This window comes from Mus caroli, unplaced genomic scaffold (assembly GCF_978045245.1).
Source record: "Mus caroli unplaced genomic scaffold, Mus_caroli_1 scaffold_1, whole genome shotgun sequence".
NCBI lineage: Eukaryota > Metazoa > Chordata > Mammalia > Rodentia > Muridae > Mus > Mus caroli.
In genome coordinates, this window is record NW_028227256.1 from 129,728,067 (window position 1) to 129,755,617 (window position 27,551).

The 27,551-nt window shown below is 51.2% G+C and overlaps 1 protein-coding gene across 8 annotated transcripts in view; it reads left to right on the top strand.

Annotated features, from left to right (window-relative positions):
- The first annotated feature begins 7,270 nt into the window (after positions 1-7,270).
- Plekha6 (pleckstrin homology domain containing A6) overlaps positions 7,271-27,551 on the top strand; it is a 140,035-nt gene continuing 119,754 nt past the window's right edge. For 2 of the 8 annotated variants that reach the window (XM_085841108.1, XM_085841115.1), the window contains exons 1-3: positions 7,273-7,720; positions 13,182-13,258; positions 16,744-16,801. In XM_085841108.1, the coding sequence (XP_085697234.1) occupies positions 7,638-7,720; positions 13,182-13,258; positions 16,744-16,801 (218 nt within the window). In that variant the 5' untranslated portion in view covers positions 7,273-7,637. Of the gene's footprint in view, positions 7,721-13,181; positions 13,259-16,743; positions 16,802-27,551 lie in introns of all 8 variants that reach the window. The other 6 variants (XM_029481839.2, XM_085841106.1, XM_085841117.1 and 3 more) reach the window with 6 other exon arrangements.

The window sequence follows — 27,551 nt, forward strand, 5'->3', positions numbered from 1 at the left end:
AAAGAGCCTTATGCAGACATAGGGAAGGCTGAAGATTTGGAGGTGAAAATCAAGGTGTTTTTGAAAAATCTACTTTGGTCACATAAAGTTTGAGATGCTATGGAGTATCCCACGGACACGGACTATTCATGTGCAAAGTCCAAGGGAGAGATTGGATTCAGATAGAAATGTGGAAGCCAGAAGGTCTTTATGGTATTTACGACAATGCCCAGGAAGACCATGTCAGCTGAGTAGCAAGATGGGCCTGAGACGGACACCCCAGCCTTAGGACGTTAGAATCAGCTACCCAAATGATTAAAAAGGAATAGCTGGGCTGGTCACGGCAGCACATGCCTGTGATCCCAGCCCTTTGGAGGCTGAGGCAGAAGGATCCTGAGTTTGAGACTAGCTTGGGGTTCAGTTCAGTATAGTGAGGGGACAGGCATTGGCGAAGGCTGTAACGACGGTAAACAGGAGGATGGCAGGCAAGCGGAGAGGACGCCCTCCTTCGTTACATTTGGAAGGAGAACGAGGGATGGGAGATAAATGGGGATAGCCTCTCCAGGCTTTGGAGGCCGTGTCACACAGGAAATCAAGGGACAGCAGGCATCAGGATGGCCAGGGCAGAAGTGGAGACATGGAGTGCTCGGAGGCCAGAGGGGCAGAGCTAATCACCTGGGTCAGAGATGTCCCTCAGATGAGAACAGAAAAGCAACATAGAGTTATCTTGACTACCAGTAATTGGGCACAAAGAATAAGGCACCTTGAGTGCCAGAACCACTCCTGGGAAAAATGGAAGTGAAACCTCAGAGGCTGGATGAGGTGTCAGCTGTGGGGTGGGATGGGCTTGGGGTCTGCTGTATTGTTGTTAATGGCAGAGACCTTGATTTTTGGCTATAGGCCTGAGGAAAAGCAGTAAATAAAGTGAGATAGGGATGGGATTGTAGGGGAGAGACAACTAGTGATGGAGTAGGGTTTCCTTCTGAGGAGCTGGCCGGAGAATGACTCTTGTCAGATTGGAACACATACAACATTTAGCTGCGACTGGGAGGGCCTAGACTGGTGGGCAGAGATAGGTAAGACTGACTGCAGAGACTGACTGCAGGCTGGGGGTGGGGCTGGAGCTAGGCAGAGCTGGCTAGATGGCTTCTTCCTGATTGTCTTCATTTTCTCAGGGGAAAATTCAGTCGGCAGCTGAGAGTGACTGGAGATGCGGCAGGAAGCACGTGGAAGACTCCAGAGTGCGCAGTTAGCATCAATTTGTCTAATTCCTCCAGTGGCTTGGCATCATGTTTTTCTGGGCACAGGAGCAGAAAAGTAGGTAGATTAATCCAGAGTAGATGGCTCAAGTGTGGATACAGCTGAGGACGTGGATATCTATCAGCCTTTGAAGGGATGCAGTGACCAGCTGGCCATCGTTGCTGAAAGAGGCAGGGCATAAAACAGGCTTGGGGACAGATTAAGAGGAAACTCGGGAGACTAAGGCTCCATAGAGAGACAAGATGCAGGAAGGAGTACGGGTATCAGGGATGCACAGTGGGGTCAGAAAGAGGATGGCCAGGTTCCGTTTCCTCTTCAGATTGGAACTGAGGGCCAAGAAAGTACTAGGTACTAGGTACTAGACCTTAGGTACAGGTAGCTGGTTGGAGCAGAGATTGTCAGAGAGCAGAGATCAGTTGAGTGGTGGATAAATTTTTCAGATCAGTTCTGAAATCACTGACAGAGGAAACAGGAGAAGAGGAAAAGGCTGAAAAGAGAGCCAAGGCCTGGCTGAATTCAGTGGAGTGACCAAGGGATGGTGGGGACAGAGACACGAGGGGAAGAAGACCACTGGCTAAAACAGAATGGTGTTTGTTTGTTTTTACATAGCCAGGTGGCCTCTGAGATGATTGAACTGAACTAAGCTGAACCAAAGTGCTTGTGTTGGGTCCAGAAAAGGGCCATGATCAATACCAGCTGCTATTTTCTAGAAGAAGAAGAGGAGGAGGAAGAGGAAGAGGAGGAGCAGGAGGAAGAAGATGAGGTACAGGAGAAGGAGGAAGAAGAAGAGGAGGAGAAGAAGAAGAAGAAGAAGAAGAAGAAGAAGAAGAAGAAGAAGAAGAAGAAGAAGAAGAAGAAGAAGAAGAAGAAGAAGAAGAAAGGAGAAGGAGAAAGAAGGAGAAGGAGAAAGAAGGAGAAGAAGAAGGAGAAAGGAGAAAGAAGAAGAAGGAGGAGGAGGAGGGGAAAGAGAAAGAGAAAGAAAGAGAAAGAGAAAAAGAAAAAGAAAAAGAAAAAGAAGGAGAAAGAGAAAAAGAGGAAGTAGTTCAAAAAGTTCAGGACAGACATTGAAATGAGCTGGACAAGAGAGAGCCGGAGGGCCAGCGGGGTAACTGCGGGCCCTGTGAGTTCTACCCGGCTTTCATCTCCTTCCTCCACCATGTCAGCCCTCCTCTTCCCTTCTGAGGCCACCAGTGACAGCTTTCTGCTCCAGGACAATTTTCTGGCAGGAAAAAAATCAGCCATCTCTCTTGGGCTGGCAGCATTCCCAGAAGGAGCCAGCGCTGAGGCTTTGAGAAGGGAGCTGAAGGCAGCAGATTCTGGGAGCGCTCCTCTCCGGTGAGCAAGGGCTCATTAGCCAAAACCATCATCTTCCCAGGCTCCTTCTCAGAAGCACTTAACAATAACCTGAGCTGCCTCTCCGCCCTCACACCAGCACAAAAGCACAAGTTGCTTCCTGCTCAGGCAGAACCCACCCTAACCTCAGCCTTTCTAGGCTCTCCGTTTCCTGTAAGACTGAGCAGGCTACCTTGCTTGAGGTGAGCATGACGGTTATAAACAGTAACACAGCACTCAGTAAGAGCCTCTGAGGTGGCCATTCTTTTATAGAGTTGGGCTACATCTTACGATCTCTCTGCGAGTAGGTGAATCAGTTCATGTGTTTAGATGGTAGAGCTGAGGTGCCGACTCTCATAGAATTGTCACAGCTCTAGGGAGCTTCCTCTGAGTTCTTCAAGGCCTTCTTTAGACAAGTTGATCACAGACATTGTAGCTTTCTTTTCTTTTCTTTTCTTTTCTTTTCTTTTCTTTTCTTTTCTTTTCTTTTCTTTTCTTTTCTTTCTTTTCTTTTCTTTTTTCTCTTCTCTTCTCTTCTTTTCTTTTCTTTTTCTCCTCCCCTCCCCTCCCCTCCCCTCCCCTCCCCTCCCCTCCCCTCCTCTTCTCTTCTTTTCTTTTTCCTGAGACAGGGTTTCTCTGAGTAGCCCTGGTTGTTCTGAAACTCACTCTGTCACTCTGTAGACCAGGCTGGCCCAAACTCAGAAATCCGCCTGCCTCTGCTTCCCAAGTGCTGGAATTAAAGGCGTGCACGCCACCACTGCCTGGCCATTGTAGCTTTCTTGAAAGAGGGTCTGTCCACAAGTCATAGAAAACATGCTTTCATAGCACACGGAAGAAACAGCTGATTTTTTAAAAAACTTTGTATTGTCTATGACTTTTCAGTTGTTAGGGACAAAAACTCAACTAAAACTGGCTGAAACCAGTAAGCATGGGGAATGGCAGCCATCAGGAGAGTCCTGGAATAGTATCTTCTGGTCATCTGGGATCTGGGCAAATGGGGGCTGTGAAGACTAGGCTTTCTCCATCCCCTGCTCCACATCTCCTATGTTGGTTCACTTTCTAGCTGGCTGTCCCCCGACAGTCTCAGAAGCACCAATATGGCCCCTGCCTGCTTCTTCATGGGGAATCTAGGATCTTTCCATACAGAGTCTCATTGCTGTGGTCTGATTCAGAAATCCTTTTTGACCTAGTTTTTATGATGGAGAAAGGGAAGCAGATTGGCTGGGTCTGTACACAACCCCTTCCCTCTGCAAGGAGCTGAGGTAGGTGGACAGACTGACCAGCACACAGGAATAAGCATGGCAGGACAGGGGTCAAAAGGAAACTCCCAGAGTTCATTACTGTGTGTGTGTGTGTGTGTGCGCGTGCGTCTGTGTGTGAGCCTGTAGGTGTGTCTATGTGTGTCTCCCATAGCCCCAGGTGAAGGTCAGAGGACGGCTTGTAGAAGCTGGTTTTCTTCTTCTACATGTCTTGGAGAGTGAGCCCAGGCTGCCATGCTTAACAGCAAGTGTCCTAACTACTGACGCTTGTTTTGTTTTGAGGTAAAGTCCCACTACACACCCCTGTCTGTCGGGGAACTTGCTATATAAATAAACCAGACTAGCCTCAAACTCAGTGATCCGTCAGTCTCTGCCTCCTTAATGCCAGGTTGAAAGGCATGGACTGCCACTCCGAGCCAATTTATTACCCTTTTCTCCCTGCTGAGACAGAGTTTCTCTGTGTAACAGCCACTGATGTCCTGGAACTCACTGTGCAGACCAGGCTGGCCTGAGACTCAGAGATCTGCCTGCTTCTGCCTCCCGAGTGCTGAGATTAAAGGCCTGCGCCACCACAGCCTAGCACACTTTATTACCTTTTAAAGAGATAAAATGTGCAGGAGAAACATACAGTTAAATCCCTGACTCCATTAACAAAGCAAGTAAGGTTTTCTTCTTAACATATCAACCTCCCCTCCATCTTCTGGGTAATTGTTGAACCGAGAGGTTTTGGTCCTCATATTTCAATATTTACCATAATTGATAAATAACTAAAATGCCAGCTGAGGGTGTGGCTCAGAGGTAGAACACTTACAGAATGTGATAGGACCTGGGTTCCATGCCATTACAATGCAAAATAAATATTACTGACAATACACTACAGTTAGGGAAAGACTTTTGGACCCAAGTTTTCATTTCAGACAAGTAAAAAAAAAGAAAAGAAAAGAAAAAGAAAGAAAGAAAGAAAAGAAAAGAAAACTATCAACAGTTGGCTTCTTTTTCTTATCTAACCAGGACTAACTTATCTAACTAAACAAGACTCTGTCTGGGAATGGGGAAGTGGTTCAGCAGGTAAACACATTCACTATGCCTTGTAAGGACCTGAATCCAAGCTCCTAGCACCCCTGTAAGAGCCTGGCGTGGCCGGTGCACACCGGTCCTGCAGTGCTGGGATGGGAGGAGGTGGATTACTGCGGCTTTCTGGCATCAGCCCAGCCCCCAGGTTCCAGGAGAGAACCTGTTCGGTGAAAGATTCTGTCCCAAGGGACTAAGGCAGAAGTGATGATCGAGCAGGACACCTAAGTTCTTCTTTGGCCTCTGCACAGGATTGCTGTGCGCTCTCTCTCTCTCTCTCTCTCTCTCTCTCTCTCTCTCTCTCTCACACACACACACACACACACACACACACGGGGTGGGGGGCAACTGTCTTCTGAGGAGGCCAGCTCGATCGAGGCCGCTTTCCTCAGAGAAGACAGTGGTGCTCCACATGTTCCAAATAGGTCTCATTTTGTCCCCGTTTCCCTTTCCACCCACGTGCAGCCCAGGCAGCCGCCCTTACTGGTTGCTCAGGTTGGACAGGGAGTGTGCTGGTTGCTGGTATTTTCCCTTAAAGCATCTTGGCAGCAATCCTGGCCGTTTAGATCTCTGGATATCACAAGCTGGGCAGGTGGCTGCGCTTTATCAACAGGATGAGTCTTACAGGTGTTTCACAAGGTCCCGGAAGAAGTCTGTTGCCCGACCCCCCACCTTCCCCAATGCAGGGACTAAGGGACACCCACATTCTCTCTGTTTCTTAGATGTGGCCCAATTTACCACCAAATGTAGCTCCCCCCCCCCCCCCGCTAGAAGCATGCAGGATCTAAGGAGATAAAAGAGTTGGACATTGCTGGTTTCTGCTTCTTTATTCACCTGGAAAATGGACTCGACATAGACCTGGCAGTTAGAGCCAGCCTGTGAGGGCTGGCAGAGTTCCTGTGAGGGAGGCAGATGATGTAATGGAAAGAGCTCAAGTCTGGGACACTAATGGGTGGGCCCTTCTTAGCCACCACCTCGCAAAGGGACCGTGACCGGTCCTTTCCTTCTCTGTGCCTCAGTTTCCTCAACTTATGACAAAAGGATTGGCCCCAGAGGGCCCCAGAGGTATTTTCTCAGCTCACCATCCATCCGGTGCCAGGTTAGGTTGCTCACAGACCAGAAGGGTCCCAGACTGTTTTATTTTCCAAAAAGATCTCCATCAGACAATCCTACCTCTGCTTATTGTTTTGTTTACTGTGGAAATTCCATTCAAAAGTACTGAAAGTACAGGATTATGATTGGAATCAAGACTAATTCCCAACTAGGACTGTACCGGACACTACCCAGCTACTAGCCCCAGCTAAGTGCTGTGGCTATAAAGTTAAGATGGAATAACCCCGCCCCTTTGAGCTGTACACAGCCGGGTCAGGAAGACAGATGAGTAACTGGTCTTTGCATTGCACCGTGATGAGTCCTACTGTAGCGTATTTATAAGGCACATGCAGAGAATGGCCATATAAACCTGGGGTGGAGTCCTCTGTGGTCTCCTGGAGGAAGTGTCACTGTAGGGTGAGCGGCACCTAATGGAGAATCAGGTCTTTCAGACCATGGTGTTTGTTCAACAGACACCTGCTGCCTGTCATCCCACGCACCTCATCCTTTAAATACAGACAGTTATCCCAGTGTCCACCTAGTTATCCCTTGGGTATGGAAGGTGATTGGAACAGTGGCCACTAAGTTGGACCCCCTGGAGCAGGTCTTGAGTAGGTCAGAAGGCAGCATGGAATTTGACTTGTACCCTGGAGGCAGAACTATGGGTTCCCATAGCATTTTATTTTATTATTAGTGTGGAATGCTGGAAACTAGCATCCGGTTCACACATGCATATCCCTTTACTCTCATTGTTTCCTTTTCCTTTTTCCCTTTTCCTTCTCCTTTCTTTTTTTCTTTTTCTGGCACATGTTGGGAAGAATGAGTTGGAAGTCCCTGAAGGCGATTGGATTCTGAGAACCTCTGCAGTCATGGCGGGCTTCTTGGAGAAGGTGCCGGGGAGGTAAGGTGAGGACTAGCTGAACTAGTTAGGTTGGCAACTTGGCTTAAGGGCCTCCTAGATCCCGGGCTGCGCTCGGCCGCGCCACCCTTCCCGCGTTCGACCTTTGTTCCTGCACTAACCTCCCATCAACCGAAGTGGTGTTATCACTTCCCCCTTTCTGCGCCGTGCGTGACTCAAGGCTCGCCCTCGGCGCCTGCTTCCCTGGCCGCGCGCGGTTGCGGGCGCATCCCGAGGCTGGGAAGTGTCCTCGGCAGCGCAGCCAGGCCCCGCCTCTAGGGCCCGCAGCTCAAGAGCAGGCTCGGAGCGGCGAGCCGGGGCGCACCTCGGCGCAACCTGCGGGCTCCGGGGGAGCCTCTCCCCGCCGCGCCTGCTGGCGGGAGCGGACTGAGGCCGGCGCTGCCCGTTAGCAGCCGCGGCGGCAGGAGCCTCCTAATTACTCACCGCGCTAATTGCCCAGCACTGAACTTCAGGAGCCGGTCCGAAGAGGAGCTCCGGGGCGCAGAGAGGGCGGGAGGTGTCTAGGACCGAACCCCGCCTGGGTTAAGTGCCCGCCCGTCCCCGGTTGGCAGCCAGCTCGCCTTCAGCGGGAGGCCGGAGTCACCGCCGGGGGAACCGGGAGGTGCGCCCGGACCACACCGGACCCCCTCCCCCATCGCCGCCTCTAGGAGGCGCAGAAAGTGGGGGGCGCCAGCCTGGCGCGGGGGGCGGGCGCGGAGAACCAGAGGGGCTGCGGGGACACCGAGATGGCCGATGAGATCGACTGGCTGGATCTGCCAGGCCGATGGACCTACGGAGTGGACCGCGGCGGGAGAATCTTCTTCATCAAGTATGTAGGGCTCGTTCTCCCCCCTCCCACCCCCACCCCGTTTCCACTTTTTCTTTAAAGTTGTCTGACTTGAAAGGTAGCAGGGCCGGGGGTCAGGCTGAGGGTGGTGGTGGAGGGAGAGGGTTGCTGACTAATAAGTTTATCAAGATACCTGTTTGAATGTGACTCCCGCCTTTTCCTCAATGGGGCAAAGTCCAGGAAGGCTCCCAGGCGTCCTTCCTTGAGCTGGAGAGGCAGGGCAGGCGAGGTGGCCTTGAGCCTCTTTCCTGACCACCGCACCCTGCAGCAAGGAGTTCTTCCAGCTCTTACATTAACCCATTAACCGAGGCCAGGCGACTTCTTTCCTCCAGACTTGGGCAGACTGACAGCGTGTTAGGAGCCCCTGCCTCTCCCACCTGCTCACTGCGGACTCCTGCAGCTCCTCCCCCTGCCTGCTCTTCCCCGGGTCAGGAGGCAGAAGAAAGCCTTAGGCTTGAAGAATCCTTTAGGGGGAGGCTTTGCTGATCTCAGTGATAAATTAGCACTGTTCTATTAATTCCATAAACCAAATGGCTGTGGCATAATCTCATTATAGCAAAGTGGCCCCGTTTGGCCCCCTTTTTTGGCCGGCTTCTCTTATAGTCATCTTTTGCCAGGAAAGAAATCACCCAATGATTTAGCAAGTGTATATAGCACAGCAGTTTGGACTGTTCCCACACTCGACAAGCTTCCTCTTCCTCAAGATAGCCACTCAGAAAACATTAGTGCTGAAGAGAAGCTAGAGGTAGCCCCCGTGCTGTTGCCACAGGACATAAGGTCCGGAGAGATGTAAAGTATTTGTCTGAGACGGGACCACTTGTCAATCGTGGCACCGGGTCAGCCTAAGTCTGAGCTTACTTCCTCGGTTGCAGGGGCTCGCTGTGGTTTGGGGTTTCTGTTTCCACACGTGTGTTATTATCACTGTTATTATCACTACTATTTATCATAATTGATGCTGAATTATATTGTCTTAGTGGTAACTTCACCAAAGTTCTTGGCCCCAGGGTTAGGATCCCAAATAACAGAACTTCTCCATGATTAAAATCATAGTCCCTTCCCTTCAGTCAGAGGCTTGAACCCATAAAAATCATCAAGGTTAAGTGTGGTGGGGTGTGCCTTTGCTCCCTGCTACTCAGGAGGCTGAGGCAGGGGGATCACTTTGACCTGAGAGGTCCCGGAGAGCAAGCTGGGCAACATAGTGAGCCTCTTTCTCAAAAATAAATACAGAACTAAAATAAGAAACCGTCCAAGGAGTTTACGGAAGAGAAAGATTTGGGGCTGGGCATGGTGGCACACCTTCAATCCCAGCACTCTGGTGGCAGAGCTAGTCGGATCTTTGACTTCTAGGCCAGCTGAGGTTACATAGTGAGAACTCTGTCTCAAAAGCAAAACAAAACAAAAAAGAGACTGATTCCTGAAGTCCCCCATCCCATTCTTTTTTTTTTTTTTTCCTGGTTTCTCGAGACAGGGTTTCTCTGTATAGCCCTGGCTGTCCTGGAACTCACTCTGTAGACCAGGCTGGCCTCGAACTCAGAAATCCACCTGCCTCTGCCTCCCAAGTGCTGGGATTAAAGGCGCCACCACGCCCGGCTTCCCCATCCCCCCCCCCTTTTTTTTTGAGACAGGGTTTCTCTGTGTAGCCCTGGCTGTCCTGGAACTCACTTTGTAGGCCAGGCTGGCGAGCAGAGACAGCTTGGTGGTCTGAATTCCCAAGAGCTCCTGAGGACGTTGAATTTGCTTCCCAATCTCTTCCTGTTCTTTCATCTCACTCCATGGTCTAGATACACCGAGCATTCAGTCCGTCCTGCAACACAAAAATAAAACCAAGAAGCTACTTTTAAGGTGGTGGGAGAAGGCGCAGAACAGCACAGTGCATCCTAGGAGGCCATCACTTGTGTGATGCTGACTATGGGACCCAGGAGCAAAATTAAGACCTTGAAGGGAGACTGGAGAGGCTATCCAAAGGCTAAGTGATTGGCTGATGCTAAAGGAGAAGGGAAGAATATAGTGGCCTTGGGCAGCTGGAGGCCTTGTAAGGAAGGCAGGGTGGGCTGCAGGCAAAGGTACCTAGAACTTCCTTGGGTCACAGTGAAAGTGGAAGCTTTGGGGGTTGCAGAGAAAATGAGACAGAAAAGCGGGGGATGAGCAGAGTGAGTAGGGCCTGATAGTTAGCCAAGGACTTATCTATTCCACAAGAGACAGAAAGCCATTGGAGACTGTATCCTGGGGCTTGTTGTAGGATCTGCATCCAGGAGGATCCCTCTGGCTGCTGCTGTGTGTGTGTGTGTGTGTGTGTGTGTGTGTGTGTGTGTGTGTAGAGGGAGGGGGCTGGGGGCTGGGGGCTCCAGAATAGAATGCAGTTAGGAAGCTGCCATGAAACCAGGAAGTCTGAGACGGCTGTGGGGAGAATGGAGAGGAAAGGGAAGGGTGGGAGAGTAGGGGATACCTCTAGGAAGAAGATGAGGAGCGTGGCTGAATGGAGGGAAGAGGCATCTCACAACAACGTCCCACTTGAGCATGATGAAGATTGAGATTAGAAGCCGGACTTGGGGGTGCGGATAAGTTCAGTGGTGAAGTGTTGAACTTGAGGTCCCTGTGTGTCATCTACAGGGTCGTATAGCAGCTGGCATTTGAGTCATGCCAGGGTTGAAGAGGGTTCTCTAGGAGTTGTCCTGTAGAGGGGAGACCTCCGGAAGTGTGAGTGAGGGGACAGGAAGGTCACCGGGCAGCATCAGTATTTAAGGAGCATGTAGAGAAAGACAGGCCAGGTTGGGAAAGAGAAGGGGATCAGAGGTGAGCCGCACCGGGATTGGAGAGGAGAGAAGACGAAGAAGGAGCTTGAGAAGGAATCAGGAAGGAGTGCTCAGCAGTGGTCAGTACAGCAGAAAAGCCAAAGGTTAGGAAATGGCTACCACACTTAGGAACATGGGAGTGTGCCCTTAGTGGAAAGTAGTTTCAGGGGGCTGGGAACAGAAACCAGAATAATGGGGGGAGGGACTGGTAAGTAGGAGGCCAGGAAATGGGAAGCAGGAGATACTTGCTTCTGGAAGGGATGCTGGGTTGAGAAACAGAGTGTGGAGTGGAAGATGGGGGTGGGTCCTGGACTGGAGAGGGAGACAGGAGTTGTGCTCTTAGGAGACCTGACACAGCATGGGGAGAAGACAGGAGTGCAGGGGAAGGCGCTGCATGCAGCGGGGAGAGGCACTTCACCATTCAAGCAGAGACACTCAGCAGAATGAGGGTCTGTAAAACATGGCAGACACATGCATAGGCAGATACCTGGGCAGAGTGTTCACCTCAGGGGAGAGATGGCTGCCCCTTTCCAATGTAGAGACAAGAATGAAAGGACAGGCAAGGAGCTGGGTACGCTTACCCAAGGGTAGGGCAGACATGTAGGAAACCTGGTGGCTTTGACGTTTTCTTCAATTAAGGGCTCTAGAGAGTGTGGTGGAGTAGGTGGGTAGGAGAGGCAGCCTGGGACTCAAGGCTGGTGAGAAGGCACTAGAACTAGACCGGCCACTCACAGATGAGCCTGGAGAAGGAGCTAGTTCTTCCTGGCCCTCCCAGGTCTAGCTTCCCCATGAGGGCTAAGGCCAGGCAACCCCCAGCCGCCTTGTTCTGGGCCTGGCTGACAAGGAGAGGTTGGTAAGGGGTTGCAGAGGGAGCTGCAGCCTGTGGTGGAAAGTCATCCTATACCGGGGCTATCCATAGCATCCAGGTGAGGTGGAGGTGGAAGGGACCTGGGGGAGAGGAGGGAGGGTCAGGGCAGCCCAAGAGGCTAAAGGACACTGGCTGCCTCAAGCTCTTTGAATTCCTGGCCTTCCTTTCTGGCTTCTAGCCACCACCAAACCGGGACCCACTGTTAGAGACTATCTCCTAGAGCTCCCGGTGGCTCCGGGGTGCAGAGATCATGAGAACCGTGGCTTTGTTTCTTCGCTGCTTGACAGAGGGTTGGGTCAGCTGGAAAGTCTCTGTGTGCAGCAGGTGTCCGGCCTCAGAGAAAAATTAATAAAGTCAAAAGAAAACGCACAAGGGCGCCCCGCCCCCTCACTGCCCACAGATGTTCACAGCAGCCCTGTTTGTACTGGCCCGAGGCGAGAACGACCTGTATGTCCGTTCTGTGGGCACACTGGAGAATCCTTCACCTTGCCATTCGGGAAGGGCTAGTCAGGAATTACTAACCCTGTAGCGTGGAAGAACGATGGAAGGGGGAAGGAAGTTAAGACAGAGGAGTGGGGCTCCTCTTGAGAAACTTGATAATGAATATGCAAAGCAGATGGGTGTGGCTGGGGAGGGGCAAGGTAGGGAGAGCTAGGAGGGTAGACAGGGCTGAGAGGGTGGGAAGACTGGAGGTACAAAGGAACATAAAGAGTTGGGGTGGAGGTGGGGTGTTCAATATCCTGATCTGGTGGAAGTTTTCAAGGTGTTCTGCCAATACGTCAGAGTGTTGGTTTATATACGCATGCAGTTTCTTGTATGTCTTGCTATACTAAAAATCGAGCCGACTCTGTGGATCTTATACTTGTCACTTATTCCCGAGACACTGGGTGGAGTCTCCTCTCAAGCCCCTAGAGCTCGGTCCATCTGGAAGTGCCTGTTTCCATCACTGTCCATCCTGAAATGGCCAAGACTGGCAGGCCACAGCTTCCTGTTGGGACACATCTGGAAGCATTAGTGCCCGTCGGATGGTGGGGTTGAAGAAAACAGATGAGCTCTTTTTGTCTTCAGATTGGGGTTGAGGGGTGGGCAGGGCATCACTTTCTGGTGTGACCTGGGCAAGTTACATACGTTCTCTGAATTTTGGATTGGAAATCTGTCTCTCTCTTTTTTTTTTCTTTTCTTTTCTTTCCCTTTTTGGTGCTAGGGGTGGAACTGAGGGCCATGTGCATGCCATAGATCCATCTTCAATCCTTTAAAAAATTTTTTTTTGAGGTAGCATTTCAAAGTGCTATGTAGCCCTGGCTGACCTGGATATGTAGATCATGCAGGCCTCCAACTCACAGAGACTGCCTCTGCCTCCTAAGTGCTGGGGCTAAAGGTGTATACCCCACTTCAACTTTCTGTCAGATTCTTACATGGAGAGAATGCTGTGAATGTAAGTGTATAGCACTGTAGCCACGCAGTGGTCATCTCTTAGCCACTTGAGGCCCTGACACCTCTTCTTGCCCCATCGTGGGCAGGGACATTCCATCCACTGTGGGGGCACTGCGTCTGCAGCCTAGATTCTGTACTCCTGCTGCATCTCAGTACACTGTCTGACTGTGCCTGCTCTCCTACTGGGCTAGGGGATTAGATGGAGCTTACCTCCGACTCTTCCGTGTTGTCTTTGCACCTTCAAATACAAGAAGGCATAGCGAGGTGGGCATGGTCATCTCAGAGGGTGAGGGCTCTGCTCCAGGAAGCTGTTTGGGAACCTGACCCACCCTTATTGGTTCTTCCATAGTGATGAGGAGAAGTCAACCAGCTGGGTGCACCCTGGTACAGCCTCACCCATCCAGAGTGGACACTCTGCCGGCCCAGGTAAGGAGTCACCAGCCCCTGCCTTTGCAGTTGCTGAGAGCTAGAGGTGGTCATGGAAACCCTTGGCCCCAGACCTACTTTGACGTCTTTGCTATGAGTAGACTCACCCTAGCCTCTGGGCGGTCCCTGGGGAATACTGCAGAACACCTCTAAGAGATCTTCTCTGTGTCGGTATCAGGGCAGATCTTAGAGGACAGATCAACCTGAAGGTTGCCTCTAGCCAGACGCTCTTGGACTGGGCAGAACCCAACCCCTGTGCTGCATGCAAGGTTGGACCGTTTCCCACCTGTGTTGCTTAGTACAGCTGCCCTTAGCCACGTGTGCTATCGAGCAATGGGAATGTGGTTAGTCTACAGTGGGCTGGAAGTAATTTTAATCAATTTAAATGCAAATAGCCCTTGGTGGCTGGCGCAACTCCTTCAGCTGTGGAGGAAGAGGCCAACGCTAACACTGGTTTCCTTCTTGCCCTCTTAGATCTAATAGACTAGCAGGGAAGGTAGGATGTGTACAGGCCAATGAAACAAAAGAAACAGGCAGAGAAAGACTTGTTAGGGTTAGAAGGGTAAAGAACCCTGGAGGGAATGGGAGACCTTCCTCTAGGATGAGAGCCCAGGAAGGAGAGGTGCGTGAGCAGCATTGTGGGACAGTCTCTGGCCCTTTACAGCCTGTACCAGGCCAGACACCAGCTTCGGTCACTCACAGGACACAGCTAGCTCTGCTGGGCTCTCCAGGTTAAGGGTTTCACTTGCCTAGCGCCTGCTTCATTTAGATCTGGGCTGAAATCATGGTACAGAGCTGAAAGAGGCTGCAGGGACGGTGGAGTTCAACTCTTGCATTTTAGGGGAGGAAAATGAAGAGCAGAGATGAAGTACTTGGCTCAAGGCCACCTGGCTAATAACTGAAGTGGGGTTCTGGCGAAATGCACATTCAGAGGTGCAGAGACCTAGTTTCAATGGTGGCTCTCCTTGCCACTGGTGTGGTTGTGGGCAGGGGCTTGCTTCTTCTAGAACTTGGTCTCTGCATCTCTGTAAATGGGAGAGGATTATGAACAAGGGGGTAGCAACTTCCATGCAGGAAAGCTGGCACTACAAGAAGGGTTTGTAGTTGTCACTGTCCCATCTCCAACTCAAGTGAAATGAGACCCCAGACACCGTGTTAAAGCTGGTTTCTTCTGTTGGCTGGATGCCCTGGTGCAAGACCTCAGCTGTTCGTGTTGAGAGCAGCCTTGCCCTAGGTAGGATCTGGAAGGTTCTGAAGAGCCCGGGGAGACAATTTTGGTTGCTGCTGACTGGTTATCCAAGGCTGGGAAGGAGTTAAGATGCCCCTGAAGCTTGCTGGGAGGGCAGCTGCCTGCGTGGGCACTCCGCCTGCACAGGAACATAAGCGCTCTTGGTGTTGCCCGGGCAGAGAGGGCAGTGTGGAGGGAAGTTGCTAGAAAAGGCAGAGGACAGAAACCACACTGGCCTCCTTCCCAGCACACCACAGTGGCCGGATTATTTATGATTCTGACCCAATGGGGATCCCTCTACTGAGGGAGGCTGCCAATCCACACCCTTTTGAATGGGAGCGTCCTCACACAGGGACACAGGGGAACAAGAAGCATTTATGGACCCACACAGAGGCAAGAGTGTAGGCTCTGGAGGTGGCAGACCAAGATTCACATCCCAGCCCAGACACTTCCTGTATGACCTTAAGCAAGTTGACTAACCTTTCTGGGCCTCAGTTTCCCTTTTGTTTTAACACCCATTTCATATGGTTCATTAGATACACTAGTAGAGGTGACACACATATCTGAGAAGGGACAATCTGCTAAGTGGCAGCTGCTGAGAGGTTTATTCCTTAGGGTCAGGGCTAGGGCTAGGGTTAGGGCTAGGGTTAGGTTTAGGGTTAGGGCTAAGGCTACGGTAAGGGTCAGGGCTAGGGCTAGGGTTAGGACTAGGGTTAGGGATAAGGTTAGGATTAGGGCTAGGGTTAGGATTAGGGTTAGGGTTAGGGTCAGGGCTAGGGCTAGGGCTTGGGCTAGGGCTAGGGTTTGGGTCCTTGCGGTCAAGAGCTAAGCTTGGCTGACTTGTTCTACTGAAATAGTAGCTACGACGGACTAATAGGCTCTTCAGAAATACACTCGGATCAAATGATGGTTCAAAATGTCCAGTCACTGTTCCAAACTCAGGCTCTGCTGTCTGTAGTTTGTAACCCAAAGTAGCTGGCAAGGTGATGGCACACTCAGACCAACAGGTGTTTTCCTGACCAAAAAAGGAGCAATGAGAACTAAGAGAATCCCCTCTCATTTTTCAGTATGTTAGCCAGGGGGCTTCTACTCCCTGTTGGAGGAATTGATCACTAGCCCTGGTGGATGTAGATTTTCTCAAAGTTCTCTCTCGTGGGCTGGGGGCTCTCTATGCTAGGAAAGTGGGACTTGGCTAGAGTGTATTTTGGTGGAGTGAGCAGGTATGCTGGCTAGTTTTATGTCAACTCGACACAAGCTAAAGTTACCTCAGAGGCAGAAGCCTCCATTGTGAAAGTGTCTGCATAAGACTTGGCTGTAGGCAAAGCCTATAGGGCATTTTTTAAATTAGTGGTTGATGTCAGAGGGTCCAGCTCATTGTGGGTGGTGTCATTCCTGGACCTGTGGTCCAGGATTCTATAAGAAAGCAGGCTGAGCAAGCTATGATGAGCAAGCCTGTGGCCTCTGCATCAGCTCCTGCCTCCAGGTTCCTGTCCTGTTTGAGTTCCTGTCCTGATTTCCTTTGGTGATGGCCAGTGATTTGGAAGTGTAAGTTGAATAAACCCTTTCCTGAGTCATGGTGTTTCGTTACAGCAATAGAAACCCTTAGACATCAGGCAAGTCAGGACCTAACCAGGCTCTCTGGTATGAGGGTAATGTCCATAGAGCTTCCTGGCCAAGGTCAGTTTCCCCAGTGATTCAATCCTTGTCACTCTGAGATTCTGCCAGTGACCCCTTGGACACTTTTTTTTTTTTAAGTTGCTAATGAAATTCACAAGCTGGTCTTGTGGTAGAGCAGCAGTCTGGAGGTCCTAACACCCTCCTGGGATTCAGAGACTTATATCCCATCTAAATCTTGAGTGCTGAGGGCTTGTAAATCTTGGATGAATCACCTGCTCTTGGAACCAGCCTTGACCTCTGTGATGAGGGGTTCAGAGGATGCTGAGGCTCCATAGAGGATGAGCATTTGTGGGTTCCCTGATGTGTCTCGGGGTCTGCCTCTGGATCTGGCCCAGATGCTCAGGAGAGGTTTGTGGGGTGAGTGAGGACGGGCACTAAGCAGTGATTCTTTTTGTTGCCTTCATCTTTCTCCTTACTCGATAAAGATGTGGATGTTGGAAATAATGGGGGGAAAGGTGGCTGCTCGGACTGTGGCTTCCCATGGAGTTTTTCTGCCCTTCCAGACCCCAGGCTGCTGGGTAGAGGTAAGACAAGAATCTGCATCTTGGACTCTTCAGCTTGTGATTTCGCTTCCTTGCAGGTTTGCCTAAGGGTTGGGAGATGGATTCTACCCCGGAAGGAGCTGCATACTTCATCAAGTGAGTAGATGGTTCTCTTTTAAACCTCACCTTTGGCCTGGCTTTTGTTCCAGTCACAGATTCCTCCTAGGGAGGGGAGGTGGTTAAAGGATCTGGCATATCACACAAGCTGTAGCCACTTGGTCTGTGGATGGCCTAGAGGCACTGAGGAGTGCCAGGTAGACAGAAGCATGTGTCTGTTGGCCTAAGGGTCACTAGGGTGAGTCACTGAAAGGTATCTGGGGTAGGGTCCATGGACTGCTGGGCTGAGCTGAACCAGCAGAAGGACTGGCTCATGCCTGTATGGGATACTGTCACTGAAGTACCAGAAAAGGGTTGAGAGGAAAGAGTCAGGTACTGAGATGTGAAGTGGGGTACAGAATGTTGGGGGGGGGACAACTTCTTGGGAGCAAACAGGCTGGCGGTGGCAAGGCCAGGCCCAGCTACTCTTGTTCATCTGGATGGGGGCCTCTGTGGCCCTTGGGATGTGGGGTGCTTTCTTTCCTCTACGTGATTGGCCAGGTCATATGGGCATTGAGTCTTGACTCTGGGGTGGGTGAAGTAGGCCCTGGGAAGCTTCCTGGTTGGAAGCAGGTAGGCAGAGGATGCGACTCTTCCAGCGTTGGAGGCCCACAGCTACATACTTGGGCTCATTTTCTTCTGTTGGAACTCACTGTCTTTCTGTCTGTCTCTCCATTGTCCTGAAAGTTCAGTTCTAGCTCCCTGCCTAAAGTGAAGCTCTGTGCCCATGCCTGAACCACCCCTGTATTCTGCAGCCTCCCAAGAGTCCTGATGCCCACTGCCTGGTGCTGAGGTGCTGACTGCCAGAGATAGCCAGAGTTTCTAGGGAGGAAGGCGCCAGTCTTGGTACTTTTTTTGTTTGAAATCCTCATCCCCATCAGGGCCTGGCGGTGCTGGTCTGTAATCCTAGGTACTCAGGAGACAGGAAGCAGGATCCCAAGTTAAAGGCCCACTCAGGCTATATAGGAAGTTCTAGGCCAGCCTGGGTAACTTAGGGAGACCTAAGTGAAGACAGGCTGGAGATATAACTCAGTAGTAAGCACTTGTTTAACATTTATGAGGTTCAGTACTATAATAATAGTAATAACAATAATAATACATTGTAATAAATTTAAAATGTCCATCTCTAAGGATAATCCCTGCATCAGAACACATATAATTTAATTTATGTGTATGGGTGTTTTGCTTGCATGTATGTCTGTGTATTACACGTGTGCAGTGCCACCAGAGGTCACATCTCCCTAAGAGAGGATGAATCCCCCAGTACTGGAGTTACAGGTGGTTGCAAGCAACCATGTGGGTGCTGGGAATCGAACCTGGATCCTGCTCCTAATTGCTAAGCCACCCCTCCAGCCTCCCCACACCCCTTTCTTGAGACAGGATCTCATTATTTAGCTCTGACTGGTCTGAAACTTGCTACTTAGACCTCATAGGGTTTCACCTGCCTCTGTCTTCCAAATATGGGGAGTAAAACCATGCCCCACCCTGCCCTGCGGTGTTAGCCATATTTTTACAGTTAAAAAAAAAAAGCCCTTTTGCACATGACCTATTTGGAAACCGCTCTGTCGTCACACGGCTCCACAGCTGACTCTCTGCAAGGGCACGCCCAGCCCTTGCTCGACATAAACACTCTGCGCATTTCTCAGTCTTCAGGACATCATCTTGATAGTTTTTGGTAAACATTCACTTGCTGGGCTTGTTTACTGAACACTCTCGTGGTGTTTTATCTCGCCCATCCTTCACATTTACCACCCAGGGGCTGGAGAGGTGGCTCAGCAGTCAAGAGAGCCTATGCTGCCCTTCCGGAGAACAGGACTAATTCCTAGCACCTACTGCAGGCAGCTCACAACTGCCTGTAACTCCAGCTCCAGGGGGCCCCTGTGGGCACCTGCACTCACGTGCACATACCCACACACAGACACATAATTTAAAAACGTACTATTTAAGATGGGGTGACGCGCCCACCTCTGTGACTTTCTCAGGACTGCTCTATGCTGAAGTTCACCGCTCTTTGCCTCTTTCACCTCAGACCCAGCAGGGCTTTTGCATGTACTGTCCCCTGTGCCCTGGGTACCTTCTCTTCCTCCTATATCCAGGTTTCTGGCTCCTGCTTGTCAATTGGTTCTTCTGTGGTACTGGGGCCAAAACTCATGCTAGGCGCATCACCCCCAAGCCGAAGCCAGCGTGTTTACTTCTTGGTAGTACTCCGTTGCCGGGTAATCTGCGAGCACAGCCTCTGCTCACATTGTTTTCCGTTATCCTAGAATCTTTCCCATACATTATAGGAACCCGGCATTTACTGAAATAGGTGAGTGGGTGGGAAAAAAAGGAATATAAATAGGGACACAACTAATTACTGATTCAGCTACCAGTCTGTAACTCTCAGCAGAGTCTCTTGATTCAGTGTGAGCCCACATGAATTGTTTTCTCTGCATCCCTCTTAGAAGCAGAATGCCACAGCAGGGAGCCTCACGGTCCCTTCCCCGCCCCCCCACCCTGTGGGTCCTTCACTCCTCCTGTCTCATTGGCTGCTCCCAGCCGTATCCGAGTTCATCCCTACCTAGACCTTTCTGGTGGTCTTCTTGCAAGAGTGTTTCCCCCTTCCCCCAAGAATATAAGATGTTCATGTCATTCTTTGCTAAAACTAAAACCCTTCCACATTTCCATTGTTTACAGCGTAAGAGCTGAATTATGTTCCCCAGCACGTGCAGGTTTCCTGCCCAGGCTCAGCTCTGTCTTTCTCAGCCCTGTGGAGCCTGTGGTCCTAGTCTGCTTCTCATTCTTCCCCTGCTATACCAAGGTTCTGGGGCTCCCCCGTCATCCATCTCCTTTCCACTTGAGGAAGCCCTGTGCGTGTGGGAACTAGTCTCCATGGTCCTCACGTTCTCCCCCGTGTGGGGAAGCCCGTGAGTGACCCAGCTGCTTATTTCTACACACTACCAGTTTTCCTCCATCACCAGTTCTCCAATCCCAGCATGCACTCAAGTCACTGGAGGGTTTTTGAAATCCACATTGCTGGGCCTTCTTCCCCTGAGTTCCTGACTCAGAGGGTGTAGACTTCTCAAGTGGAACAGGCTTCCAGCTGATGGGGATCAGCTTTTCTAGGACCATCTCCAGACCATGAGGACCCCTTAAGGGGCAGGGGCGACCCAGGGATGCTCATGAAGTCTCGAGAGGGAGGGAGGGAGAGAGAGAGAGAGAATATTGTCTTATTGTGTATAATAATAAAAATGTCCACTGCTTGTGAAAGCAGGAGCCACTCTCAGAGCTCAGGACTTGACTGAATTGCCTCATTTAATCCCTTGGTAATGGAGGCTCTCTCATCTCCGTTTTAGCAACAGGAAAGCTGGGTGGTTTCACCGCTGTGTTCTTATCAAGATGGCACTCAGCATCCTTGGTGCCCGGGGCTTCATACCCTCACCAATGAGCATGTCAATGAACGAATGGATCCCGAATGCTTTATTTTCCATGAGCAATCCCTTCTCACCAAGGCGTCTGACATTTGGTTGGGATGTAAAGGGACTGTGATGACTCCACACATGGATTCCCAAGAAGTGATTTTTAAAAAAATCAGATGTTGGGATAATTTGGGGTGATGTTTCTTCTAGAACATTTCACATTTGCTGGGCTGGGTATTTAACAAGGACAATAACTGTATCTCATTAAGCCGGATCCTTAATGGTATCCGAGGGTCAGGTCTCATGGGACCTGCTACTGTTGTACTGCTCCAGTGTGCTGAGGTTTTAAAAGTGTCACTGCAAACCGGTGTGATGATGCATGCACGCCTTTAATCCCAGCACGCGGGAGGCAGAGGAAGGCGGATTTCTGAGTTCAAGGCCAGCCTGGACTACAAAGTGAGTTCTAGGACAGCCAAGGCTACACAGAGAAACCTTGTCTCGAAAAAAAAAAAAAAAAAAAAAAGTCACCGCTAAGGAGGGGATTTGAGAGGAGAATAAACAAATAGGGAGTGGAAGGTGGTGTAGCTCACTGTGGCCTGTGTGCACTTACTGCACTGATCCACAGGAGGGCAGCAGAGCACACATGGTCTGCAGACCATGCCTTCCAAGGGATTTGAGTGGTGACCCATTGTCTCACTTGCCAGGAACTGGGCGCCATCTTGACCCTCCTTTACTGCCGTTCTGTCACTGTGGGTCTGGAGGCTTTCTGAGACTTATGAGCCAGCTATGTAAAAGCAATTCCTAGCCAATAAGAGATCTGGCCCTGGTCTTTTTGCTTCCTGCACAGGCAGTCTGTTGTAGAACCGGTCCCTTCTGTCTTTAAGAGTGCCTCTCCCTGTAGAGGTGTCTGGGCAGGAGACATGGCAGAGAGGTGGACTACAGAACCACACCTTGATAACACTTGTTGCTCCTCCACCCTGGGACCACACCCAGCTCTGGTGTGCCTTCCTGTTCTGGTCTGAACAGTTCCTGCAGGAAGTGCCAGGTGGGCAGCTGGACACCTACTTGAACCCCTACTACATCAGGCCATTCCAGGGGTTGTTGGAAGGCAGAGATACCGAAAGCAGGGCTCCACCCACAGATACTCAAGAGCGGAATGATGAAGCTCTGGTACTTCCATAGAGGCTGTGCAGGTCACCAAGAGTCCAGACAGACCCTCAACCTGTGGGTCACCTGGGAAGGCGAGAGAAAGGCACAGGACAGAAGTTCTGGTATAGGGATCCTACCAGCTCTGTCTCAAGCAAGGCAAATGTCACTCTGGACAGGAGAAAAGGCAAGGGGGTAATCTGCACTGCCAACAAACTTCATTTACAGATGGGGAAAACTGAGGCTCAGTGGTCAAGTGCCCAGTTCAAAGCTGCTGCATTAGTCAGGGGTGGAGCTGAGTCTGGAACCTGAGTCTTTTGACAACTTCACTATCAGGCCTCCTCCCTGATTCCCAGTTAGTGGGTTCTGGGTGAAGGAGCGTGGACAAGGTCTCCAGGGAAAGGTGGGCCCGGAGGGGAAGTTAGTCCACCAGTTTAGTGACCCCCAGGGCCAGTGGGGAGTGTGGCGTAGTGATGATCTTTGAAGGTGTGAGTGAGTGAGATGAGACTGTATCGGGAATGGGAAGGCAAGAACCCAGAGGTGCTCTCTCTGGGGCTCCTTCGTCCTTAGGCCTCCTCCTCAGCCTTTCTCAGGAGCAGTTTGCTTCTCGGCTGGGCTAACAGAGGAGAGATTTAGACTTGGCAAGGCATGTTTGCTTTTTCAGCTCTGCCGCCTCCACCCTGCCAGCCCCATAAGTCCTCATACATCTTCCATTTTGCTCCCCGGCAGGAAGGCACTGTGCCCAGCCCAGTCATCCCTTTGGCTTCTCACTCTCCTCCCCCCGGAGCCCCTGTGTCCTCCAGAAGCAGCCACCCTTCTGGCTTGGGCTTCTGGGTGAGCCAGAGCCTTGTCTGCAGCTCTCACTCTGTCTGCCAAAGAGGAAACCCGCCCAGCGGGCCTGTCTGTTGGCTGCCCTCTCCAGCTGCCTAAGATTGCATGGCATTTGAGCTGGGGGTCCTTGTCCCTTTCTCTTCCCCTCTTGCGTACTGGGATCTCTCTCAACCCCACTTTGTTCCATTAACTTCTCAAGGCCAGGGACTCTCCAAGAGTCCCTCATTTCTGGCTGCCTGGAAGCCGACTCGGCCCCACCTGTACCAGACATCCTTGCCAAGTCCTGGAGAGCTGGGTAGGTGAACTGGGCCTGGCACGGGGCCCTTACTCACAACTTCCCTGCCCCTTTAGCCGAGAGGCTTTCCCACAGAGTCATTGAGGACCAGCCTGGCAGCTCATATCGCTGAGGGGAAGAGCGGGGAAACCCTCTCAAGAGAGCAGATAGGCTGCCATGTGCCCCCCTACCCTGAGCAGGCATGAGAAGGATTGTCCCTTAGGTACTTCCCCAGGCTCCTGGCTTGACTCCATTAAGTCTCTCCCATATCTCCAGTCTCCTAATCTATCTCTTCCTGGGGGCAGGAAGGGAAGCATTCTCTTGTGCCTTTTAAAGCAGATCCTTTTTTAAAAGAAAGTGCTTCAGGTGACAAAAGACGATGCTTACGTAGGGATGTTCACACAGGGATGCTCACACAGGGATGTTCACACAGGGATGCTCACACAGGGATGCTCACACAGGGATGCTCACACAGGGATGTTCACACAGGGATGCTCACACAGGGATGCTCACACAGGGATGCTCACACAGAGATTCTCATGCTCACACAGGGATGCTCATGCTCACACAGAGATTCTCATGCTCACACAGGGATGCTCATGCTCACACAGGGATGCTCACTCAGGGATGTTCACACAGGGATGTTCACACAGGGATGTTCACACAGGGATGCTCACACAGGGATGCTCACACAGGGATGATGTTCACCCAGGGATGTACACACAGGGATGCTCACACAGGGATGCTCATGCTCACACAGGGATGCTCACACACCGTGGTTAGACTGAGAGTAGGAACAGGTTACTTTCCTGCTTTGTTCAGTTTTCTTTTGTGACAAGGCCTCAGGTAGCCCAGACTGGCCTTGAACTCGTTGAGTAGCCAAGAATAGTTTTAAGCTTCTGATCTTACGTATACCATATTTTATGGGGTGCTGGTTTGCAGACTCCCAGGGCTTCATTTCATTTACCCTGACAAGCACTCAACTGAGCCGACATCTTCAGCCCAGGCTGCTTTTTGTTTTTATTTTTTAAATCAAGACACTTACAATCACAATAGACTTATCAAGTGGGTGGAACCGTATAGGTATTCATCAATTCCTGCTTTTTGGAATGTTTCTATGTTCAGAAGTAACCTCAAGCCAGGCAGTGGTGGCGCACGCCTTTAATCCCAGCCCCTGGGAGGCAGAGGCAGGTGGATTTCTGAGTTCGAGGCCAGCCTGGTCTACAGAGTGAGTTCCAGGACAGCCAGGGATGGGATACACAGAGAAACTCTGTCTCAAAAAACTCACACACACAAAAAAGTGACCTCAATAATATGATCTCCAGCTTCGGGTCCAAGGTTTGGCAGAGACAAAACCCCTGGGAGTTAAGGGCAAATCCCTCCTACTCCTTTCTGATCCTGGTCCTAAAACCAAGGTTTCCCCTGCACTTATCCACTGTCATGGAGAATCTCCTTTCCCAGAGATATGTGAAAAGAAACAGAGGCACAGTAATGGGGAGAGATGTTTAAAGCTCCCTGCCCTTGCCCATCAATACTGAAGAGCACAGGATTGAAGGCTTGGTCACTGGAGACCAGTCTGGGATGAAGACTATGAGGTCCTATTTTGTTTTTGGTTATTTGTTTTTGTTTTAAATGGGTCCCAGAGCTCTCCTAATATTTTTCCTTTAAATTCATTGTGTTGAGGGATATGGAAGTATTAGGATCCTAGCAAAACCCTATATGAAATGGTTTCTCTGTTTGGGGACAGTCACAGAACTGAAGCCACCACAGTGTCAAACCCAGGGGTAACAGCATTCTGCAGTCTCCTGTGGTAGGACTCTTAAAAAACGCTGCTTACCCATACGCAGCAGGCCCAGATGCCCTCTGGGGGGCAGCCTTGTCCTATCTGTGGGAGGCAGGGGAGGCTGTGCCCACCAACCCCTTCTCTGCGGGGAGGGTTACAAGGGTGGTTAGCAGCTCGTCACTGGTGTGGATGGAGTTAAACCTTTCAGGGGACTATTTACTCCTGATCCTAAGTGACAGCTTGGGGAGGGAGGGTCACGTGGTCCTGAAATCCCCACGGGAGCCGATGGAGCATGCCCAGCTGCTTCTGCCTGGGAAAGGTGCTGGATCCTGCAGTAACCACAACAGCATCCTCTCCCCGGAGCCAGGGACCTGCCAGCGAGAAGATGACTGATTAGATCAGATTAGATCCAGAGCCGCGCTCTTCCGAAGGGGTCCCCAGGGGTGGGGGAGGAGGACCCCAGCTGGCCCAAGCTGGGGGAGGGGTGCCTCCGAAATCGCGCTTAGCGCTCTCAGCGCGGGATCACACCTCCGAGGCCCAGCCGGTGAGTCTTTTAGGTGCATCAGACCTAAGAGGTGGGAGAAAGAAGGCTAGGCTGGGGGGGCAGAGCTGGCAGCCGGTGTTGGTCGCACAGGCCAGGGTTGCGTGCACTGCAGTGAACTGCCTTCTTCATCTTCAGCCTTGGCAGCCGTACATAGGGATCATGGATGCTGAGAATGCTAATTATAGCCTTTCTGTGACCTCACCCCTCCAGAATCCCTAGGAAGGGCCGGCACCATCTGAATTGATTACATTTGAATTGCGTCCCCGGGTGAGGGTAGCTTTGGGGCTGCCAACCTCCAAGGTGCAGCCCCGCCCTATCTCTGATTTTGTAGGGAAGAGAGATGGAAGGGTCCAGGGGTCAGGTTTCGGTGGAGGCTCTCCTTCCTCAGTGCAAGGGGTCAGAGGCTCTTGGTTTCTTAGGGGGTGTCTGCGGTTCAGTGGGTAGCTGCTAAAGGATTTGTGGGCAGGGGGATGATGGAACATGCCGTGTTGGTGATGGAAAAGCAAACTGCCGCTGTTTAGAGCCCTAGGACTGGGCTATTGTGTGAGAAGTCTAGGGTTGAAGTGGTCGGAGATACGCAAGGGAGGGGGAGGGGGAAGGGAAGGGGGAAGGAGAGGAGGAGGAGGGAAAAGCTGCTACTGGGAGATGCCCTTTGGGACTGCAAGCCAGTCTGGCTGGAGAGTGAGAGGTGGGAGATCCTGGATGCAGAGAGAGGCGGGCTAGAGCGTGGTGGAAGGGGGGGGGGGAGAAGGATATGTCCCCCAGTAAGTGTCGCAAGAGGTGTGTAGCCTTCAGGACCGGGTAGTTCATCTCAAGTCCCTCAAGACCTCTCGCTCTCCATCTGGCATCTCCAGTGGCACACTCAGCCGCCAGGGCTCCAGCATGCGTGGGCGGAGCCCTAGCTGGCACGCCTCTGCCAGAGCCCCTGTCCAGATGGCTGCGGGGCACTGCAGGTGCTGTCCGGGTCCTCCCACCCGGAGCCTCTGAACCCTGTGGAAGTGGGGAGGATTCTACGGGTGCAACTGTCCAGCAACCACCTCTGGGCAGCTGCGGTTTAGCTGGGGCAAAAGTCACACCCTGCCAGCGGAGAGGAGTGCGCCCGTGTCTCAGTGCCTGGGTCCGCTGCCGTGGATGGGGATAGGGGTGGGGGTGGAGCAGCAGTGCTTCCAGAGCGGTGGCAAGAGCGGCTTGGGCACCTGCACAGTTGCCTGGCTTTCCTTGCAGAAAGGAGCGGGGTTCTGTGGCTCCGCACAACCATTCAGAGTGCTGGTCTGCAGATAATGAATTATTAAAAGCCTTTGGTTTCCCCATTGGTGGCGAGGTGATAAACGTGTTAGCGCTGTATGTAATTAATCCTGGTGGCGTGCTGCGAGGGCTAGAGACAAAGGGGCCGCCCTCCCCTCAATTCGGCTGCTTTTTCTTTTTCACAGGAAGGCTATGGTGCAGGACACATTACATAGATAATTACATTTAGTGTGTCTGCCTGGATGATTGAGTTGGATTCTTCCTGCTCGGTGCAAATGAAGTAATTACTGAGGAAATCCAGGAGCCAGGCGCCTGCCCTGGCTGAGCTGCCGTCATACCCCCGCACCCCCCATCTCGGCCCAGTGGCGCCCAGGGGTGGGCTCAGCTGAGGCGCGCTCAGCTCCTAGGACTGACTGCGACTGCACCCCAGACAAGGGTGAGGTGTCATGGAGTAGGCTGTGGATGTCGCTCCTGTTTCCTTACTGCCTGCTCAGCAGCCCATCTGATGGACGCTGGACATTTACTTGGCCCCTGGGTCAGGCAGGTAAAGGCAGGAGGAAGGTGGCTGGGCTAGAGAGCTTGGTTTGCTGGAAAAGGCCCAAGCAGGAGGTTGACATAGCTGGAGCTGGCATGAGCCTTTCTCATTAAATACTCTCAGACCCAAACTTCTTTTGGGAGCCAGTGGGGAGTAGGGAAGCTGTGCATGTGCCCCCCAGGATCTACCACGGCAGGTAGACTCTGGAACTGTGCACCACTATCCCTTAAAGTCTTTCAGAATCTATCTCTACCGAACTCTTTTCCCTCTGAGGCCTAGGACTGCCTTCCTTTGGGAAATCCTGTGGACCCAGACTCCTTACCTCATAACAGCTCCCTGCATGGCGGGAACATTCTCCTGTTTGATTGAGACCCTCAGTTCCACCCTTTGGTTCTGGTGCTTTGAAGCGTCACAAAACATGCAGCCTTCTCTTTCACACGGGGATTAAAAAAACCGAAGTGTTGCCTTTGCAAATGCTGTTTATAGTCTGCATGTGGGCGCCGGGGCATTTTACATAGCCGCTTTTGAACATTTTAGGCTGTCAGCTTTATTTTCCCTTTACAAATAAACACAATATGTGCATTTTTGTTTATGGGTCCTCCCCTGCTCCCCTGGCATTTAGGATGGTTCCCCCCTCCCCTTAGGATAAACCTTAAGATACAGAATTTATATGATGGTCTATACTTTAGAAATTCTATTCTGTATTGAAATAGTTATTAAACATGGAACTGTGGAAAGAGATTTAGTATCTAAGTCAAACATTTTGGCTGATGTATCTTTTTTAGAATTCATTCACAAACATATGAGTAGATTCGTTGTGCCAACACACATACATATCATAACATTTTTTTGTTTGTTGTTTTTTTTTGTTTTGGGACAGGGTCTCACTGTGTGGGCCTGTCTGGCCTGGAACTTGCTCTATAGACTAGGCTGGCCTCAAACCCATAGACATCCACCTGCCTCCTAAGGTGGGATTCAAAGTATGTTCTAATAT